This window comes from Triticum aestivum, chromosome 5A, assembly GCF_018294505.1.
Source record: "Triticum aestivum cultivar Chinese Spring chromosome 5A, IWGSC CS RefSeq v2.1, whole genome shotgun sequence".
NCBI classification, from domain to species: Eukaryota; Viridiplantae; Streptophyta; class Magnoliopsida; order Poales; family Poaceae; genus Triticum; species Triticum aestivum.
This window is the reverse complement of record NC_057806.1, coordinates 395790392-395811577: the sequence shown is the minus strand read 5'-3', so window position 1 is coordinate 395811577 and position 21186 is coordinate 395790392. Positions and strand designations below refer to the sequence as shown.

At 43.5% G+C, this 21186-nt stretch overlaps 2 protein-coding genes across 3 annotated transcripts in view; both read left to right on the top strand.

Annotated features, from left to right (window-relative positions):
• Window positions 1-438: 438 nt before the first annotated feature.
• LOC123103598 (protein NO VEIN) lies at window positions 439-12418 on the top strand. Of its 2 annotated transcripts, XM_044525240.1 has the most exons (12): window positions 439-1238; window positions 1479-1592; window positions 2248-2356; window positions 3000-4786; window positions 4897-5109; window positions 5303-5493; window positions 5581-7570; window positions 7652-7764; window positions 8623-9007; window positions 9184-9501; window positions 10412-10669; window positions 11045-12418. In XM_044525240.1, the coding sequence occupies exons 1-12, from the start codon at window positions 642-644 to the stop codon at window positions 12215-12217; spliced, it is 7248 nt and encodes a 2415-aa protein (XP_044381175.1). In that variant the 5' UTR covers window positions 439-641; the 3' UTR covers window positions 12218-12418. The 2 variants fall into 2 exon arrangements, with proteins under 2 accessions (XP_044381175.1, XP_044381174.1); XM_044525239.1 differs by having other exon boundaries at window positions 5303-7570.
• Window positions 12419-16931: 4513 nt separating this feature from the next.
• Window positions 16932-21186, top strand: part of LOC123103597 (L-ascorbate oxidase) — a 7571-nt gene continuing 3316 nt past the window's right edge. Inside the window, exon 1 of the mRNA XM_044525238.1 lies at window positions 16932-17876. Within this exon, the coding sequence (XP_044381173.1) occupies window positions 17076-17876 (801 nt within the window). The 5' untranslated portion in view covers window positions 16932-17075. The remainder of the gene's footprint in view (window positions 17877-21186) is intronic.

Here is a 21186-nt window from a genome sequence, read left to right as displayed (position 1 = left end):
GACGGTGAGGTGAGGTGAAGATGAGCGTATAGAGCGACAGATTCGGCCAAGAGGTGACCCCACCAATTCTTTCCCAGAGGCGCACGCCTGGTCGCATGAGCTGGGCGTCGCGTTTCCTCACCTGCGCCCCCGAGCCTGGCTGAGGGGCTTTAGGGCCTGTTTGGATGGTAGCCCACGGCTGCCATGCCAAATTCTTAACGTTGACTGGAGTGCTTGGCGTCCGTTTGGATTGCAGCCAAAGTTTTGGCTCACAGCCAATTATTTGGTCACCTGATGAGCTTCTGTGTACGCACGCTGGCGAGTTTTCTGACGACAAATTCCTTCGCCAATATTTTGGCTTGCCCCCGTTTTGGTCGGGCAGGCATGGGCGCAATCCAAACAGGCCAAAGTTCTGTCAGTGCAGCGGGCCGAGGCAGAGGAAAGCAGGAGGCGCCACACTCGCGCGGGTGGCCGCTGGATCGTGCGGTCAATGGGAATCTTTTGTCCAAGGAAAAACCCCTGCGTAACTGAACCCAGAGACCATCGCTGAAGAATTAAGACTCTTAATCCCGCCCCGCCTTTCCTCCCTCGCTCTCTCCCCAATCCCTCTCGAATCCCCACCCAATCTCGGTCGTTTGTGAGGATTCCTTCCGCATGCAGGGATGGTGTGGACTTTCGGCGCTGGACAAGGAAACGGCGGCCGCCTAGGCGGTGGAACCGCTGGTTTCGGCGCCGGCGCTGGCCCGTTCGCCGGCAACTTCGGCAGCGGCAGGGATAATGCCGGCCAGATCGTGTTTGGTGACGGGAGCGGATTCGGTGGCCGTGGCGGTGGCGGTGGCCCCAGGTTCAGCCAGCAAGCCGGCTCCCCTGCTCACCTGGCGGCCGCACTTTCTTCTGGTATCGTGGCCGGCGGCGGATCTCAAGGCGGACAAATTACTGTCGAGAAGGTCCCGGGCTTTCGTATGCGCGTTGATTCAGATGATGATGAAATGTCCGACCACGATTGGCCAGCCTCTTGGTTTCGGGTGGTAGAGCGGCCCATCAAGAAGCAAAAACATGAAGAAAAACCATCTCTCTTCAGCTTTCAGAAGCAGCGGGATTGCCCGGACTCTTGGTCCAAACTTCCCTCGAATAAGAAGAAGAAGAAGAAGAAGAAGCAGCAGCAAAAACATGAAGAACCATACACCCTGAGCTTGGATGAGCTGCAGGAGTTTATAGCGACCTGGAGGGAGCCGTGCCTTCAACATCCAGTTGACAGGGTATGCTTTATAAGTTTATTACATATTGTAATGGTGAATCCATGTTTCGTTGAGATAATAACTAGGATCTCAAGGAATCATCACCCTATGAATATGCTACTTGTTCCATCATAACTCATAGATCTATATTTGCATCTCAACGCATTAAAATCACTGAAAGCAGAGGTCAGATGATGATGTGTTCAGTTCAGCCAGCCTCTTTATTTCTGATGCAACCTTCTTTAACTTGTCATCATGCAGATCCTGGAATCCATGCTAAAGACCTATGACTGTGACACGGTAACCCCAGAACAAATGAACAGAGTGAAAACAATATTCACGCAATACCCTTCCATTGGCTTGCTCAATGCTGCTGTAAGTTGATTATCTTGTTTATATGCAATTTATACATTTTATATGTCTGCTCACATATCCTTGAATTTTTTCCTTTTCTCCCCATGCTGTGCGTATGATGAGGATGCTGCTTCTACTCGTTTTAGCTCCGAGTCAGCTGTCACATGATATATCTGGCCACTGGGCGTAAAATCCACTCAACCTAAATTTATTATTGGGTTGGGTTGATACTGGATCTCCCTTAGTTGCAAATTTCTCTACTTCATAAATTCGTGTATGTGGTTTGCAAAAATTACTTGACACTCCCCTGCACTTAATCTGAAACCTGGTCCTAGTTGTTTGCACTAATTTAAATATCATGACGTAAATAGAGGAACATATACTTTCTTGCGGGGACAAGGAGATCTGAATGATATGTACGACAGTCCATTTCATGTTTTATTTGCTCCTTTCTGTAGCTTCTAGCTTGTATCCACATATATGTACGATATCAAAGTCAGTCTTACTATGTTGACGCTTATTCTGTTCACTCTGATGCGTCCATTAATGTCCAATTATGTAATGTAGCTAAATATTTATGATTCATTTTATATTTCCCCCAGCTAGAGGTTTTTTTGTTATGACGTAATGTTACCATTTTGGTATCTGTATTCACCTTCTACACGGATACATGCAGGTTAGATTAATCGGAGCTCCTTTATGTCCGTCATTAGAACTTGACGTTCCTGAAGGCACGGATCATAAACCTGGATGCAGTAATGAGGGCAGCAATAAACCTCGAGACAGTTCTCTCTCTCTCCCCCCCCCCCTCCTTATTTTTGTGTGCATGTGTGTGTGTGCGTGAATAGCTGCTTATTTTGGAGAACGGCTAAATGACTCCCGAGCTCATCTGCTCCTATGCATGAACAGTAAAATCAAAAGAAATACTAAAAAAAGGGCAGCCCGGTGCATGCAGCTCCCGCTTGCGCAGGGTCCGGGGAAGGGTCTGACCACTTTGGGACTATAGTCAGCCTTTCCCTACATTTCTGCAAGAGGCTGTTTCCAGGACTTGAACCCGTGACCTTAGCAGCTTTACCACTGTGCCAATGAAAAAGTTTACTGTTCGGGACCGATTTTGTTTTTTGTTTTTGCTGAGAGCTGCTCAGATGTCCAAATGCGCTGAAATTTGGAGCGGACCTCACGCACTAAAATATCTTGCATGAAAAAAAAACAGATTTTTTTGAATTTTTCTAGTATTTATTTTGATTTTACTGTTCACCGAGATCAGATGAGCTCGGGAACCAAAATGGATATTCGCTTATTTTGGGCCTACCGAGTCATTCGGAGAGGCGGAGACAACACTGTTATGCGGGTGTTGTTGGAAACTGCCTTTTCAGAACCATAAGTATATGCGGAAGACCTATTCACATTTGGCATTGGTTTGTGCAGGTGTTCCAATTGATGATGTCATCAAAAGAACAATTGCATATTTTGAATCCAACATTGGAGTAAGTGAAGGATCTTTGCAACTGAAGAATATTTTCTCTCTGAAGAAACTTCATGAATGTGAATCATGGGTAACGAGCCATTTTTCAGCCCATCAATTTAGTGCTCTTGGCCATGGGTCTTTCCTTGAGTTTTTGGATAGACATGTTCATCATTTCCCCCCTAACTGGAGTGGTTTCTTAAATGGGGAGCTTTCTAGTTCTTCCTCTCTGGAAGTTTGTGTAATGCATGAACAAATTGAAGTTTTACTCTGTCAAGCTGAGAGTAACTGGCTGGAAAATGGTGAATTTTCAGTGGATAGTCTCCTTATGCTTCTGAAAACGCAGTTTCCAACAATCACTGTTGATATAGTGCAAAACAAATTAGGAGGACTCATTGGCACTGTTGAGGCTCAAAGAAAGAGCATGCAAACAAACACCATAAAGTTCTCCATTGCACTGTTGCAGAAACGCTGGTCTGGGATTTTGCTAGGTAATGGTGATGTGTTGGGGAATGATATTGCTCCACAATCTTATCCTAGTTCAGTTTCTTCACAAGAAGCAATTAAGTGCTTACTCAAGGCTCCCTTCTTGTCTGATCTTCTTCTTTGGTCAAATTGGGATATGCTGTTTGCTCCTTCACTGGGCTCCTTAATACATTGGTTGGTAAATACAGGTCCAATTCAAGATTTGTCATGCATTGTGACCAGAGATGGCAGGTTCGTTAGAATAGATCCATCAGTCACTGTTGAGCATTTTCTAGAAGCTGTCATTCAGCAATCACCGTTTCAAGTGGCAGTGAAGCTGCTATCCTTGCTACACATTTACAATGGTTCTAGCAATGCTCCAATTTCGTTACTGAAGTGTTATGCACAACGAGCAATAGATGCTATAATGAATAGCAACATCGATTTGACCAGCACTGGTTCTGAAGGGGGGACAAATATGTACGAGGAAGTGCATACACAAATTGCTGAACAGCATAGCTTTTCTTCTCACTATATTGGTCGTATTCAAGGAAATCCTGCGAACACTTGTGTAAGAAAGATTACGTCTAAAAGCTTATTAAACATTGACCACACTCTTCAGTTGATCGCGAAATTTATACTAGACTGTCTTGGCCATCTACCTTCTGAATTCTGGAGTCTGGCAGCAGATATACTATTGTCAGGACTTCGGACTGTTACTAAGAATTGCTATTCATCCATCTTGCATGCATGCAATGAAACTTGGCAGCTTTGCATGCTTCGCAACATTGGATCATCACTTGGAATCGCCGAATGGGTTGAAGATTGTCCCACAACATGTTGGACTGAAGATGCTTATGGAAACAGAGAAACTAATTCATCTTCTTGTCATGCATCGGCTGTTTCTGGAGGTCATCCACATAAAAATACTAACATGCTTACTACCACAGATGATAACATGGTAGTAGTAAATAAGAGAAGTAAATCGTCTTCTAGATTGGAGGCTATAGATGATGAAAATATGCAAGTGTTAGATCATGATGGAAGCAAGGCAGATATGGCCGAATTACTAGCTACTAACAAGCCCCCAGCGATTGAAGAAATAAATCTTGAGAAAGCAGCTGTTATTATTGAAACTATACGTCAAGAGGAGTTTGGTTTGGATCAGACACTAAGTTATACTGATAGCAGCTTGCTGAAAAAGCAGCATGCTCGACTTGGCAGAGCCCTTCATTGTCTCTCACAAGAGCTATATTCTCAGGACTCTCACATAATCCTTGAGCTAGTATGCTTTTAGTCCCATTCATTCCTCTTTTATTTTATTTCTTCTGTGTGCTTGGGAGTGGTGCGTGTCTGCAGATATTGATTTGGTGTCATTATTCTTCTATATTTCAGATACAGAATGCTGATGACAATACTTATCTCAAGGATGTCGAACCAACATTAGCATTTGTTCTTCAGGATGATGGAATTGTTGTTCTTAATAACGAGACGGGCTTTTCTGCTGATAACATTAGAGCGTTGTGTGACATTGGTAATTCTACAAAGAAAGGGTCAAACATGGGGTATATTGGAAATAAAGGCATTGGATTCAAGTCAGTATTTCGGGTAGGTGTAAATAGAATTATTTTTCAATTGAATTTATATATGGCTACCATCTTAAGTGCATATATCTCTTGTTTCATCAGTCAGTTTAACTATATGTGTACCTTTCCTTTTCCATCTCTTATGACTTTGTGTTCTCCTTTGAGTTACATAGTATTATCCTAATTTTGACAAACACATATTCATTCTTTTGCAGGTAATTGATGCTCCAGAGATCCATTCAAATGGTTTTCATGTGAAATTCGACATTACAGAAGGCCAGATTGGTTTTATCTTGCCGACTGCAATTCCACCTTTTGATACTAATCCTTTGAGTAGAATATTATCTCCTGAAGACAGCTACGATGCATGCTCCTCCTGGAAAACTTGTATTTTGCTCCCTTTCAGGTCAAACTTCAGGGAGGGCACTGGTATGTGCTCCGTCGTGTCCATGTTTTCAGATCTTGACCCATCTCTGCTCTTGTTCCTTCACAGGCTAAAATGCATCAAATTCAAAAATATGCTCAGTGAGAAATTTCTAATAACGAGAAGAAAATCTCTTGCCGATGGCATTGTGAAAATCTCACGTGGGAATGAGACAGTGAGCTGGTTGGTAGTTACTAAGAAATTACAGGGCTCGCTTGTTCGTCATGATGTCTGTAGCACAGAGATAGCTATGGCATTTTCTTTGCAGGAGACAGAGGATGGAGAATATGAACCTTATTTAAAGCAACAACCTGTGTTTGCTTTCCTTCCTCTAAGGAACTACGGTCTTAAATTCATTCTTCAAGGAGATTTTGTCTTGCCTTCTTCTAGAGAAGAAGTGGACACAGATAGCGCATGGAACCAGTGGTTGCTGTCTGAATTCCCATCTTTATTTGTTAGCACGCAAGAATCTTTTTGTGCTCTGCCTTGCTTCCGAAAGTGCCCTGGAAAAGCTGTTACAGCCTTGATGAGTTTTGTGCCTCTACCGGGAGAAGTTCATTGGTTCTTTTCTCAGCTCCCTCATTTGATCCTTTCCAAGTTGCGCCTGACCTGCTGCATGGTTTTGGAGGGCTCCAGTTTGCAGTGGGTCCACCCATGCAACACACTAAGGGGTTGGGATGAACAGGCTAGAAAGATATTGCCTGATACCATACTCCGTGAACATCTTCACCTTGGATATTTGTCAAAAGATGTTACTGTATCCGATACATTATCAAGGGCCTTAGGTATACATGAGTATGGACCGAAAGTTTTGACTGATGTTATGTCATCTATTTGCCAAACTGATGGTTGCATTGAGTCACTGGGACTGGAATGGCTATGTGCTTGGTTTGTTACACTTCATTCGGCGTTGCTGTCTCAATCTTCTCAGGATCTTCCCTTTAGAACAAATTTTGAAAGTGACACTTTATGTTCTCTCAGGAAAATGCAATGCATCCCACTTTCAGATGGTTCATTTAGCTGTATAGCAGATGGCCCAATATGGTTGAATTGTGATCTTCTCGACTCTCCGCCCGGATCCAAAATCAGCATGCAGAGCTTCCCAGTTCTGTACAGTAGCCTTCGCATTGTGAGCCCACACATCCTCTCCATGTCCTGCAAAAATAGTTACATTGTCGAAGAGACAAGAACAAATGACCTTATAGATATTTTATTGAAAGTTGGTGTGCTGAAGTTGTCTGGACATGACATTATAAAAAATCACATCCTGGTGTCATTGTCTAATGCTACAGATGCTAATCCAGAAGAGAAAATGATGACAGAGTATATGAGTTTTATCATGCTACATCTTCGGGCCCCCTGTATAAGCTGCAACCCAGAGAAAGAAGAGATTGTCTCAGAATTACGCAAGATGCCTGTCTTACTTACGAATAATGGCTATAAGTGCCCAGCTGATGTACCCATTCACTTCAGTAAACATTATGGAAATTCTGTGGACATAGGCAAGCTCCTTCAGAATGTAGATATGGCATGGATTGAACTTGACACTTGTTATTTGACACATCATAGTTCCGCTTCATTGCAATTCAATTTGCAAAGTTGGAGGCAATTTTTCGAGCAGTTAGGCGTGACTGATTTTGTTCAGGTAATGGAAGTTGAGAAAAATATATTTGAGGCTGATGACTTTCAAAATGGTACTCCCTTCCAAGGTGGCATACCTGAAACACCTTATATTGTGTATGACTGGGAGTCACCAGAATTGACGACTATGTTATCAATACTCACCTCAAAGAATTTGCGAGAAAATTGTATATATCTTCTGAAGGTTCTAGACAAATACTGGAATGATTGTTATAGTACAAAATCTAGGAGTCTCACAAATGCAACAGATTGTGGTGAAAAGAGAAAAGTTGACTCTTCCTTTATGAAGTGTCTGCGAAACTTCAAGTGGATAGCATCGAGTATGGATGAGGACCTTCATTACGCAAGAGATCTATTTTGTGATTTTAAAAATGTGCGCTCTCTTCTTGGTAGCGTCGCCCCATATGCTAAACCACTGGTTAGTACTTGGTAGTAGTTTATCCTTGCCAAACTATACTGTGTTTTCATCATAATGTCTTACCTTGTTCCTGTGGAATAGTTATCAAGCACATTACTTAGGAAGGATATTGGATTCAAGACAACAGTATCCCACAGTGACGCTTTATTGATCCTCAATCATTGGATAGCATCACAAACTAATTTTAGTGCAAGGTATGGGGTGTCTCCATCTACTGTTTGAACAACAGAAAAATGCTACTACTAGTTAGTAGTTACTAATAATGTACTAACTTCTATCTTGTCTCACACCAAGGGTAAGGTGGGATGACGTTTGTTTTGGAGTGATTTATTTCATTAAATTTCTAATAATGTACTAACTTTTATCTTGTCTCACACCAAGTAAAGTTATGTTATCTATAAATTAGAACATGCGGTGACATTTCCAGATATTACTTATTTTTTGCTTGACCATCAGATTTTGCCTATTTTGTCAAACACCAAATATTACTTATTTAGTTATCTTGACATTTCAAAACTATTCGCCTATGTTCAAGTTTAGAATGCACATTATAATGTGCGCTGCATGGCACTCCATTTTCAGCTGTAACATTAGATAAATATTCTGTCACAAAATTTAACATTAAATATTATGTGCTATGCAAGTTTAGAATGTGGATTAAACTGTATAAGGACAATTATATTCTTAAATATTTGCAGCTATCCAACAACACTACATGGCACTCCATTTTCCAAGATATAAATGCACATTATAATGTGCGCTGTCAACACTTTGAAATTCTGACCACTAATATTTGTGAAAGTATATGAATATGGTATGTAAGAACAATATTGTTGCATTTTTCTTATAATATACTTTTATGTCATATATGTCCTTTACTAAAACAAGTAGCTATGTTAAATGAAAAGTAGTCAAAATCGCACATGGGAGACTGAAAAGTTAAACACGTATTACATTTTATGACTGAGGGAGTACATACTTGATATATATTTTGATTCTATTTCTCCATAGCTCCATATAATCTTGCAATTCTTTACATGCATTTTCTTCAGAATGGACCAGATGTGCAAATTCTACACCTTCATGTCAGAAGGTGCTGCTAGTGGAGAGATCAACATTAAACGCGATTTCCTACCACTCTGCTCTATATTTACACCACTGCATGGTTCACCATCAACTGATTCTGTAACCGGGAGATTTATGTCTTCAAATGATTTGTATTGGCATGACCCAACAGGCTGTTGTGAAAAGATATATGCATCCATTTTAATGAAGGGGAATATGTTTCCGAGAAAGATGTTGTCTGTGGCTTATCCAAGCCTCCATGAATTCTTTACTGAGACATGTGGTGTTCCAAAGATACCAACGACATCTGAGTACCTTGAGGTACTGCTTCGGTTATCAAGTGTTGCAGTGCCTTCACAAGTAGCCAATCATGTAAGTTGTTTTTCGTGCACGAAATACCAAACCTGCATAGTGTAGGGTTGGCAGTTTCAGCCTTAATATGATTCTACTCCCTCGGGGCCAAAAAAAAATACAATTTATGGTAGCTTAGGGCTTTCTGCTAGACGATTTCGTCTACATTATTAAATCCACTTTGGTACTCTATGTAGGTGTTTCGTGTATTTGTGAGATGGGCTAATGATCTCCATTCTAGAAGTTATAAGATGGACGATATCTTGTTCTTGAAAGAATCTCTTCAGAAGTTGGAAACAACGGTATTGCCAACCCTGGGTTGCACATGGGTGTCCCTCCATCCATCTTTTGGTCTTGTTTGCTGGGCAGATGACGATGAGCTGAAGCAGCAATTTCAGAACACTCGTGAGGTCGAATTTATACAATTTGGTGTACTTTCTCTTGACGACAAACAAAAACTCGATGGGAGGGTTGCTGCATTGATGAACATTATAGGTATTCCGGCACTTTCTAAGGTAATAAAAATCTTGTACAAGGTTGTCAAAATCGTAGATTATGAATTGGATCGGAACTCTATGCATAAGATATTAAGATCTCAAATCATATGATCATAGCTGTCACAATCGTAAATCATAGATTCTATTGACTAGAATCTTAGAATCACCAAACTGTTTAGATCGTACCACATGACAGAATTGATATTCGGATAAGTGGCATTCTTGCTTGTATGTTGTATTGCATATTTCCTTTTTCTGGTATGTTAGTTGAGTTCTCATACAGAGTGCAAAATCAGGATATCTGTGAAATTCAACCTTCAGTATAAAATTGTGAAGAAGGAATACTAAGTATCCTAGCAAAAATATCAATAATTTGTGTGCCTTAAGTTGAACCAAATTTATTTTCTATCTTTTTAGAATTCGGAAGTAAATGGAGTTGCAGACCAAAATCTAACCCTCCTGCTGAATTTTCCTTTACATTTAGAGTATTTTACTCTCAAAATCTTACTGAGACTTCAGTGTGAGTTTGCACAATATATGCTCATTCTTTTGCCTGAACCCAGCGATCTTAATCTTGTTTGAGTTTTATTAAATATGTTTGTAACTGACTAATACAATGAGTTTGAGTAATGATAGAAAACCGTAAGCCTTATTCATCATTTAATCTCACGAGTTCAGATTTTTCCAATAAAATTACAGAAAATTACCATATTAGGTATATGGTCCTCGTTGTGTTGCCAGTTGTGCAGTTACACATGCATATTTACTTCAATGACCCTTCAAATGTTGAGCTTATCAGAAGGAAGTAGGAGCATACGCTCAATATGTATTCAAGTCAATTTGTGATAGCTAGTGTCCATTTGTTGTATGATTTTTAGATCAACCATTTGTTGTATGATTCTCATCCACAATTGCCACCTTCACACAGGTTGTGTACCGTGAACCAACGCATTCTGGTACAGGGAACAACAGAGGAAAGGCTAGTTTACTTAATTGGCTTTTACCATATATGCAACGTTACATCTACAAGATGCATGGAGATACTTACAATAAATTTCAGCAAAATGAGGCCACGAAGCTTAGCAGTCTTGAAGTTATTGTTGTTGAGAAGTTATCCTACAAGTATATGCTGAAAGGACGTGATAGTTCTTGTGAGGGAAGATTTGAATGCTCTTGTCTTTTACAGGTTAGTATCTGACTTTCTTTCAGTGTTTATAGTTAGTACCGACTCACCGTCATCATTTATCCCATCTTTATGCATGTTGGTAGGATAATATTTCTTAAAGATCTCGCAGGACACCTGAAAACACCGAGCTGTGGGGTGTAGAAAACCACTCTCCTGAAAAATTAGATATATTCTCAGCCCTAATATATGTACAGCTGGAAAATACGATATAAATTATCTTGCCATGATCTTACGTTGCATTTATTAGCAATAACATTTGATGTCGACCTTACTGTCATCTATGGACATGCTCGACGCGTTGCATCGAAACTTTCAGATTTTCGCTAAGTAACATCATCGGTTTTGAAATTGATTTTATTTGTTACTCATTTCCAGGGAAACATTTTATATGCTACTCAAGAAGCTGATTCACATTCGATTCTTCTGGAAATTTCTAAACTTTTCTTTGATGGATCTGTTGATCTACACTTCGCAAATTTTCTTCACATGGTCAAAACCATGTCAGAATCTGGCTCCGCAGTGGAACAAATTGAGTTTTTTATTGTCAATAATCAGAAGGTGCCTCCGTTGCCTGAACAGGAACCTGCTTGGTCCTTTTCTTCATCGTTTGTCGCCGAGGAAATATTTAGTCCCCCAACAGCTGAACTCCAACCTCCGGATGAACCCAGACGCCCCCTCAAGCGTAAGAAGAACCCAGGAATCATTGAAAGCCACCCACCAAATAATCCTGAAACAGCACCTGATCTTGAAACCTCTTACATAAGCCAGGAAGAGATAAAGGTGAATGATATTGCATCTTCATCAGAGCTTAGCAAGCCTGTCGTGTGTGGACCCATGGAAGATACTTCGGTTCCCATCAAGATTGAAGGGGATCATGCCGTGAAAGAGAATCCAACAACAGAACATATACTAGGCATACAGAGTACGATGGAAGTTGATGATGAGCCTGCTTGTTTGGACTTGGAAGCAGGAAGCTCACCAAGTCTGATTGATGAAACTGAGCTAACCGACGTTGATGAGAAACTTGCTGATGTTGCAGAAGATGGAAGCGGGTCAGGAGCTGGCACGCCTGGGAAAGCCACAGTTCACAAGCCAGACGAGCGGTCAAGAACCGGCAGGCTTGGTGAAGCTGCGGTACACCAATACCTTGCCGGGCAGCTGGGACCTAGCAATGTCAAGTGGGTGAATGAAGAGAAGGAATCTGGGCTTCCCTATGACATTGTCATCACGCCCGAGGGTGGCGCGGCAGAGTATGTGGAGGTGAAGGCGACCGTGACTTCAAACAAGGACTGGTTCCACATCACACCCAATGAATGGCAATTCGCGCTGGAGAAAGGGGATTCGTTCAGCATCGCCCATGTCGTGCTGAAAGGCTCAGACAAAGCGAATATAATGATGATGAAGAATCCACAGAAGCTCTGCCACCAGAAGGTCGACGATTTGAATTTTGCTCTTGTTATGTCGAAAAAATATAGAAAACTCAACCAAATCTCAGTTTCGCTGAAGTCCGACTCGAAATCGCCGACCCCCGATGAATCTGCATCTTGATCAAGCCTCACGCACTGATGCCTCCGTGATTTGTGTAACTCTTAGATTTTGTGTATAACTAGTGTAGCAGTGTAGCTCATGTGTAGAGAAGTACTACTAGTGTAGGTGTAGCTCTCTAACCTGTCCCTTTGGCGGATGTTACCTGAACCTGAACGTGTTTAGTGATGGCAATCTAGTGAGTGAATGTCTGTCTCCAGTTTACGATTAGCACGGGCGCTGGTCTGTCAGGTGTCTCTGTCGACGTTCCGCTTCCAGCGCTGAGCATAATTTCCTCTCACTTTCCGAGCTACTCCCTCCGTCTCATAATATAAAAGTGTTTTTAACACAACACTTTTATATTATGGGATGGAGGGAGTGGTATGTATGAGTTAACATGGACGAAGAGGCAAGAGTGTGCGTTTTGATTTTTGACTTACCATGGATGAAGAGGCAAGAGCATGTGTTTTGATTTTTGACTTACCATGAACGAAGAGGCAAGAGCGTGCGTTTTGATTTTTGACCGTGTCCCTTCACTCGTCTATACAGGTAAATGCTCCAGAAATTCATCCATAACTACCTATCGAATAAGGTAGCTTGTGCTTGGATACAACATTGCTTGCGTTGATCAACAGGGCACGTACTGTGTTAAAAAACAAGCCCAGGGAAAAGTCAAATCCCTACTAGGCAAAATATGACCTCGCGTGCAAAACCGTGTTACGGTCATGACATGCGAATAATAACATATTTCTTGCCTGCGCAGAAAATAGCAATTTAATGGCGTAAAGGATAGTTCGTCTTTTAAAAACGTTGTTCACTCGCTCTCTTTCTTGGAAGCGTTGCTACAGTGTGCTATCTCTCCCCTCTTCCCGCGGCCTTGGCTCTGGAGGGAAACCTCTGATCCGCGGGATCAGGCGATGAAGGCGCCTTCACGTCTTCTTCCTCCTTGGGGGCATCGTCTTGGAGCCGGCTACAACTGGAGACCGGTGGTTGGCGGCATCTTCGCCGCGTGGTTTGCTGAGGAGGCTGTTTCGGGGGCATTGATTTCTGTATGGCAACGACGACGGCGTCGAGAGGAGCTTCGGTCGCGGCTCGGGCTTTGGTAGTCGGATTTTCCCGGCGTGTCCGAGGTGCTCTTCCGTGGGTTGCCTGGTTGTTTTGAAGTCGGAGCTGCGGTGGAGCAAGTCCAGGCGGCGACGATGACAGGCACTCAGTGGTCGTTTGCGGTGAGCACGGTCGGCGCAAGTCCTGCATATTTCCCTCCTGATGCTCGTCGTCAAAGTCGGAGCTGTCGGTTGTTTGTGTGTGTGGCCATCTGTTGGCATGTGCCGCCGTGGCTTGTGCAGCTGTCCTGCAGCTCTGTGTTTCATGTTGGTGGCCAGGTTGGCCGGTGGTGCCCATTTTGTGGGCTGGATTGTATCGGTTTTAGCCTGGTTTTTCGTCAATTAACTGGGCAATTCTCCTTCTTCTTAATCAATGAAAATGGCAATTTGCCTCGTTTCAAAATTTAAAAATAAAAAAATAAAATGAAAAATCGTTCCAGATTCTCAGTGCCTTGTTTTAAGTACAGCAACGTCATGATTTTCATTGCAACAAAAATAAAAGGAGCAATGGTTTGATGCAGATAAGGGCATGTCTGCATATGCATGACATATACGTACACGCTACTGTTTCATGACATGAGCTTGAGTGCAGAGCTACGAATTAGAGCCGCCTCTGTGTTAAACGTACGCAAACTGCCTTAATTAATTATACCCGTGCTTAATCAGTCTGGTACGTATGGAGGATTGTGTCAAAAAGGAAAAGGAAAAACCGTAGAGAACACGGTATAACATCCCTTGTGGATGAGCTACACAATGTTCAACTGAATAGTTTATCGATTGACATCGGAAGAAGAGTAACAAGGTTTATCCAGCTCCGGTGAGGGAGGACGATGACGGTGGCATGCTTTTAGCTCGCTTGAGTGTTTGCAGTCGTCGGTAGATGGTCTACAGACCTGGATATAATTTCTATTGATTCTAGTATTCTTTGTAATATCTTGATGTTTGATAAATAGATTGGAATCATCTATAAAAAAATCCACTAAAAACAGAAGAATGGTTAATCCGGATCGAGCTCAAATGCTCTCCGTAAACAGTAAAATCAGAAAAAGGAAATGTAAGCTAAATTTAAAAAAAGGCAACAATTTCTGTTAGAAAAGAAAAAAAGACGGACAATTCTCACAACTTTTGTTAATTAATGAAAATAACGAGTCTTTTGCCTCATTCAAGCTTTTTTACTCCGTAGAGAAAGAAATTATATCATCTGTGGATGAGCTACACAGTGTGCACCACACGTGAAATAATTCTGCATTGGTGATATAATTAATTAGCTAGACAGCTAACTCAAAGCGAGTGAAATCTTTTACATTCTGTTCTGGAAAGAGAATCGCTTTGATAAATCAGAACATTCCAGTTCAAAAGAGCGACAATAATTTCTTTGCAAAAAGGAGAAAGAGAAAGAAGACATCATTATTTTCTAACCAAGCCGCATCCAAACAGTCGGTGAACAGAAAATGTCAAGGAAGCGAAGGCTGGAAGGTCGAAGATAAAGCTGGCTAACAGCTTTGCTTTTCTAAAGATCTTTTCTAGTTGTAATTAGTAGTACACGTGAGAATGGGAATGATCGATTTCTGGGAAACCAGGTAAGGGGATACTGTCAAATAACACCAGCTTTCATGAATAATAGTTTTCTTAGTGATGAAATTATGAGCATATCATCGCATAAAAGTAGTTGATTCTTGAACGTGCCCTTGATTTTGCTCACCGCCAATCTCAGTTCTCAACTACTCACGGTTGTTGCAAAACACGATTACAGTGCGACAGGTAATAACAAAATTAGTAGCAAAATTTGGCGCGGAAACCAAATTCGGCTCTAGGGAGCATATGCCCATGCGCGCCAAAAAGCCATTTTTGCAAATGTGAAAAAAGTATGGAAAAAAAATTAAACATGCATATTTTTATGTCCAAAACTCCAAATGTTCTTGTGTAAAGCCCAAGCATTTCGGTATGTGAAAAGAAAAGCCTAAAACGGGACTCAAACGTCAGGGCTGACCGCAACCCTCATATCTAACTCAAATATGAGGCGGATATGGGGACGCCCGGACGCGTCCCCACGTAGGGCTGAGGATGGGGTCCCACGCGGAATCGCCCAGAAACCCGGCAGTCCAACGGACGTCTTCTCCGTCGCCGCGATGTGAAGGTCGTGTGGCACGCTCCGGCTCGCTGCCCGAGGTAAAAATCCGGCTATTTAAGCCGTCCGCCGTCTCCCAACCCTAGCCCATCCGCCTCCTTCCTCTCTGCGCTGCAACCCGAACCAATGTGTCGAAGGTGCCGGCGGAGCTGCAGCTGCCGCCCATGTACCCGGAGCTGGCACGGAGATAGTCGACATCTCCGACGAGGAGTAATTTTAGGTAATCTACATAGTATGTAGGTTTTTTCTTTGCATGCTTTTGTATGGATTTAAAAAATTTAGTATGAAGTGTTCAGATGTAGTTTTGTAAATTTGAGAAGTGATCGGTCACTCAACGTTTGAAGGGTCATATTTGTCATATTTGAGGATGAAGGCGCGAAGCATCCGTGAGTTGCTCGCGAAAACAAATACCAGTCAACAGTCAAAGCTACGGAGCAAAATCAGCAGAGAATCAGCAAGCGCGTCCGAAAAAATCAAGCTATAAGACCACCAGCTCGCAATTAATTAAGTGTAGCCATGCATGCATGCTTGTCATGCTCGCAACTTCCTAGTTGGTGCGCTCCCTGTTAAAAATGATACTGTTCGCTTCGCAAAAAAAATATAAAAAATTGATACTGTTCGTTCGCGTGGACCAAACGTATCTTTTAGCGGGGGACACCGGACGAAATTTCGTACTGGACATTTCGCGGCTTATGTTCGTACTGGACACCGATCTGATCTGATCATATCAGATTCAGGTGACCATTTGCATGCATCTTTTTTTAGAGAAAAACCATTTGCATGCATGCAGTCTACAGCAGAGTAATGCTACACGTACAAACGAGTTACTCCCTCCGTCACGGTTTAGAAGGCGCGCTTGGAAATTCTTTGGGATCTAGGTGGTTATCTATTGGTTGTGGGATGGACTAAAAAATAACATTCACACTACGTATGCATATAGAAATAGTATATCGGAGTACTAATTAGCTACTAAAAATAAATGCAATGCGCCTTAAACCTTGTCTATTGTGGAAACGCACGCAAATTTAACTGTGCCTTCTAAACTGTGACGGGGGAAGTACAAGCTTTTATAAAAAAAGGTTAATTTGATTGGTCAATAGGTGGTAAGGCGGCCCACCCCCTGAAAATCAGGGAGGGCAGGTTTATGATTGGTTAGTAAATAAAAAAATTCTAGGCTGCGTGTAATTGCGTGTAACTCTTTGTATGTTTAGCATTATTGGTCTACATCATCTCGAAGAATGTATACAGCACGGGGCTAATATGGGCAGTATATACGGGCTGACCGACGCTGCGACGCTCCCTCATTTACAGTGGCGCGGTATGTACTTTTCACCTACCTCTTCTATTTTATTTGAGAGCTATTTAATTCCACCTCGTTTTAGTTTTGAAGAAGACAGGAATGAGTTAGTGCCAACTTGCTACCGATGATGGATTAGTAGCACCAAACGTACTGCCAGTCGCCCGTTGGATCAGAGAGACCGGCATGGCAATGCCAATGGCATGGATGGTTTCAATGCCCGGTCCCTATAAATACACCGGACAACAGAGCAAACCATAGCGAGCGCGTGCCCTTGCCCATTCCGGCACATAGCAACGGACATTCCCTAGCCAAGGCCACACCATCCTCTCCTCAGCTTGCTAGCCGTAGGCCATGAGCGGTGGTGGCGCAGCAATGGAGTCGTCGTTGCTATGCGCGAAACAGCTTCTCCTCTGCTGCCTCTTCCTCTTCCTGTGGGCGCTCGCCGCCGTCGCCGAGGCCAAGACGGTGCACGAGCAATGGGACATCAGCTACCAGTTCACGCACTCGGACTGCGTGCGCAAGCTGGCCGTCACCATCAACGGCGGCACCCCGGGCCCCACCATCCGCGCCGTGCAGGGCGACACCGTGGTGGTCACCGTCAAGAACCTGCTGATGACGGAAAACGTGGCGATCCACTGGCACGGCATCCGGCAGCTGGGCACGCCGTGGGCGGACGGCACGGAGGGCGTCACGCAGTGCCCGATCCTCCCGGGGGACACCTTCGAGTACAGGTTCGTGGTGGACCGCCCCGGCACCTACATGTACCACGCGCACTACGGCATGCAGCGCTCGGCCGGGCTCAACGGCATGATCGTCGTCGCGGCCGCGCCCGGCAGCGCCGACGCCGAGCCGTTCGCGTACGACGGCGGCGAGCACGAGGTCCTCCTCAACGACTGGTGGCACAAGAGCACCTACGAGCAGGCCGCGGGGCTCGCCGCCGTCCCCATCGTGTGGGTCGGCGAGCCCCAGTCGCTGCTCATCAACGGCCGCGGCAGGTACAACTGCTCGGCCATGGCGTCCGACGCCGCCGCCGCCTGCAACGCGACGCACCCGGAGTGCGCCCCGCAGGTGTTCGCCGTGGTGCCCGGCAGGACGTACCGCTTCCGCATCGCCAGCGTCACCTCCCTCTCCGCCCTCAACTTCGAGATCGAGGTAAATTCAATCGTTGACGGTGTTCAAGGTTTCTTTCTTCAGCACGTACTGTAGCTGCACGTACGTAAGTTGGTCTTGGTTCTGTCTGACTGCTTCGTTTGGGAGGTGTGCACATGGAGACGTAGTACGTGTGAGTGAAAATAACAATACGAACGTATAGCCGGCAAAGGCGACCAGGGACATGTGGATGCATGTGCGCGCATGCAGGCCGACAAGAGAGATCGGGGCAGACCACGGTCAGATATTCACATTGCACCGAGGAGGATCTGATTTTCGATGCCCTCCGCCACCTTCTTGTTGCTGCCAGCTTGCCACTGCTACCATTAGTGGTAATAGTATACTCCGGGTAGTATCTTTGCTTAGCCGGCAATCAAGGCCGGCCGGCTGTAACATGAAGCCGTGTTTCGGGCGAGCTTCCCTCCAAGCAAGTTATCGCCGGCCGGCCGTTGATCTGGATTGTAGTAACAACAAATATAAAATCTTCAAGAGATCGTCATGGGAGCATGCATCTCTGTGTAGTACTTATCTGCATGCACTTGGACCTCCATCTACGATACATAAGCCTCTCCATGGACTAGTTTAGTACTGATTCCAAAATGGATGCAAGTGGAAACCTCAAGATCCGGAAACATATGCTTTAGTTGATCGACCTTCTTCTCTGTTTGGCTGTACCGCCAGAGTCAAATGGGCAGGTAGAAGCTGAGAGGGTGTTTGTTTCCAGGGACTTATTGGTTTAGGGACTTAAAAAAGTCCCTATAAGTCCCATCTAAATCAAACAGGAGGGACTTATAGGGACTTAAAGTGGGCATTTGGGATTTATGAAATAAGACTCTCAAAAAAGGACTTATAAAGCCTTTTAGTTGTAATATGGTCTTATAGAGACTTATAAGTTTCAGAAACCAAACAGGTAAGGACTTTTTAAGGACTTGAGACTTATAAGTTGGGACTAAAAAAATCTTAGAACTTACGAACCAAACATGGCCTGAGTCATTTCGCAGAAACCACCTGGCTAGCCAGCCAGTAGCATTTGTAAACCACGTCGAAGTCCAGGACTTGAGACACGTACGTACGTCGTCGCTCGAAACAAAACAACAACTAAGACATTGCACCTAATGGTCCAAGGATCCTTGTCAGATATTGACTTGCATCCACTTCGAGCCTAGACGTTTCAGACGTTCTCATCTACCCATATAGAGCTAGCGGCCAGCGTAAACACTGTATATAGGTGGTACCCAGTACCCATCACCATGCAACATAATGAGTGCGCGCGTGTCTGGATCGATATATGGACGTGGACTAGAAGTAACCGCGTAGCACTGTGTCTATCCACCGCTAACCTCCAAGTAGGATGAACTGGATCGATCCACTGACCACCCACATGCATGTAACGTCTAGTTCTAGTTGGCCACTACACTCCCTCCGTCTCATAATACAAGAATATTTTTGACACAAAAAACACTCTTACAATATGGGACAGAAGAATTATACATTTGAGTAGTATAGCTAACATGCAACTTGTGTATGTAGTACGGTATGTACCGCGACAAGCAACACATGCAGACTCCTGGCTAGTCAATGACCTATATCTTGTTACGCATATCACGTAGGAAGGCCTATCTTGTTGCGCGTATCACGTAGGTTCAGTTTAACAACATAATCCACTCGTTAGCGTGAGGAAGATGCAGATAGGATTAAGATCATTTCCCAGTAACGTACACATGCCTACGCACGCTTCTTAGCCCTGTGGTGTTTATCTATTCTCATTCCACATACACGTCAGAGCTGGGGCTCAAATGATCGATCGATTGATCCCGATCACTTAGAAATCGTTGATTGGAGGGGTTGGTTGGAGTACAGATATCATTCAACTATTTAATTATATATGTTAGGTTCCACAGATAATTATACTAGTATAATGTTAGCTGGTTGATTTGGATGAAAGCTAGCTAGCGGCCACGTCTATATCGCGCACAGCACAATGTTCCAGTCCAGCGTTGGGAACAGTACTGCTCAACAAACCCAACATTTATCTTCTGCCCTGCCATGCCGCTCTCCAATCTTTGAAACGGAATTAACAAGTTGACGACGATGTGAAAGCGCAAGGGCGAAGGCAACATGTATGTATACTTAACCTAATAAAGGTGTCTCACCGTCATGACATTTCGAGGAACAAGGTGTGACAGGGAAATCATGAGCAAATACGCTAGCAAACATAGGAAACGCCAAGGAAATTGCTGCCGTACGTCGAGATCGTCCAAAACTCACCCCATATATATATGCCATTGCAATGGAGAATGGAGATTCGCTAGCTAATTCTTTTTGTCACACTTTACCCGTTTGCGTAAACAACGTTTTTGCCTATTTGTGCGCTTGTATTTTCGATAGCATAGTTAATCGGTGCTGCTAAATCTCAGTCAACTTAGACTTCACGAAATCTAAGTCGACATGTTAACCGTTGGATCGTTTCTTGCGTCAGGATTCGCGCATGGGGTTTGTTTTGTCTTGATTGGCCTGTGTAGGGCGTGCGGCCGGCCTGCTTTCATTTGTTTGTCTGTTTTCGGCCTTTTTCTGGTGTCGGGTGCTTAGCTTGGGCGGTGGGCTGTGGCAGGTGTTTAGCTGCCATTTTTTGTCGTTATTTTTTTGTTGGGCTGCGACATTGTTTACACGGATCGGAAGACGGAGAGGGGCCGGCAGATGCATGTGCTCCTTTTCCACGAGCGATGAATTAAGTTATCTCCTTCACCCCTTTTGTTTGGTCTTTTTTTTTTCTCTTTTGTATATTTTCATTCATTCACTGATACCCATAGATATGGGAGTATTTTTTCAATTCCAGTAGTATGGATCAAATAGAGTTTTCCAGTAGCAGATATAACTAGCAGAAATTCTTCGTAGTTTAGATCTAGGTGTTTTTTTTGTTCTTTTGTGTTCTTATTCAACTAGCTCTTTAATTTTGCTCGCAAAAAAAGTAGGGGGTTACATTTTTGTGTTTTTTAGCATTTTTTTGGACATATCTTTGCACCTTGCATGGTTGCAATTGTCTTCCAACACGAATTGCAACCATATCCTGCTCGCAAAATTGCATGCCTCCCAACACGAATGCAACTGAACTTTGTTTTTGTTAGAGGGGCTGGGAGAGGTGGGGGCAATTGCATGTGTACACTACACATGCAATTGCATGTCTTCTAACACGGATGCAACTTGACTTTATTTTGTCGGAGGGGTGGCGGGAGGGGGAATTGTTGCATGTGTATATTAGGCATGCATTTGCAACCATCAACCCAGACTGCAATTGCATGTCTTCCAACGCGGA

Coding starts and splice junctions, on each gene's coding strand:
- LOC123103598 (XM_044525239.1), top strand. CDS start 642: ATGGTGTGGACTTTCGGCGCTGGACAAGGAAACGGCGGCCGCCTAGGC. Junction 7,571..7,651: donor CCCCATATGCTAAACCACTG/GTTAGTACTTGG, acceptor CCTGTGGAATAG/TTATCAAGCACATTACTTAG. Junction 7,765..8,622: donor CAAACTAATTTTAGTGCAAG/GTATGGGGTGTC, acceptor CATTTTCTTCAG/AATGGACCAGATGTGCAAAT.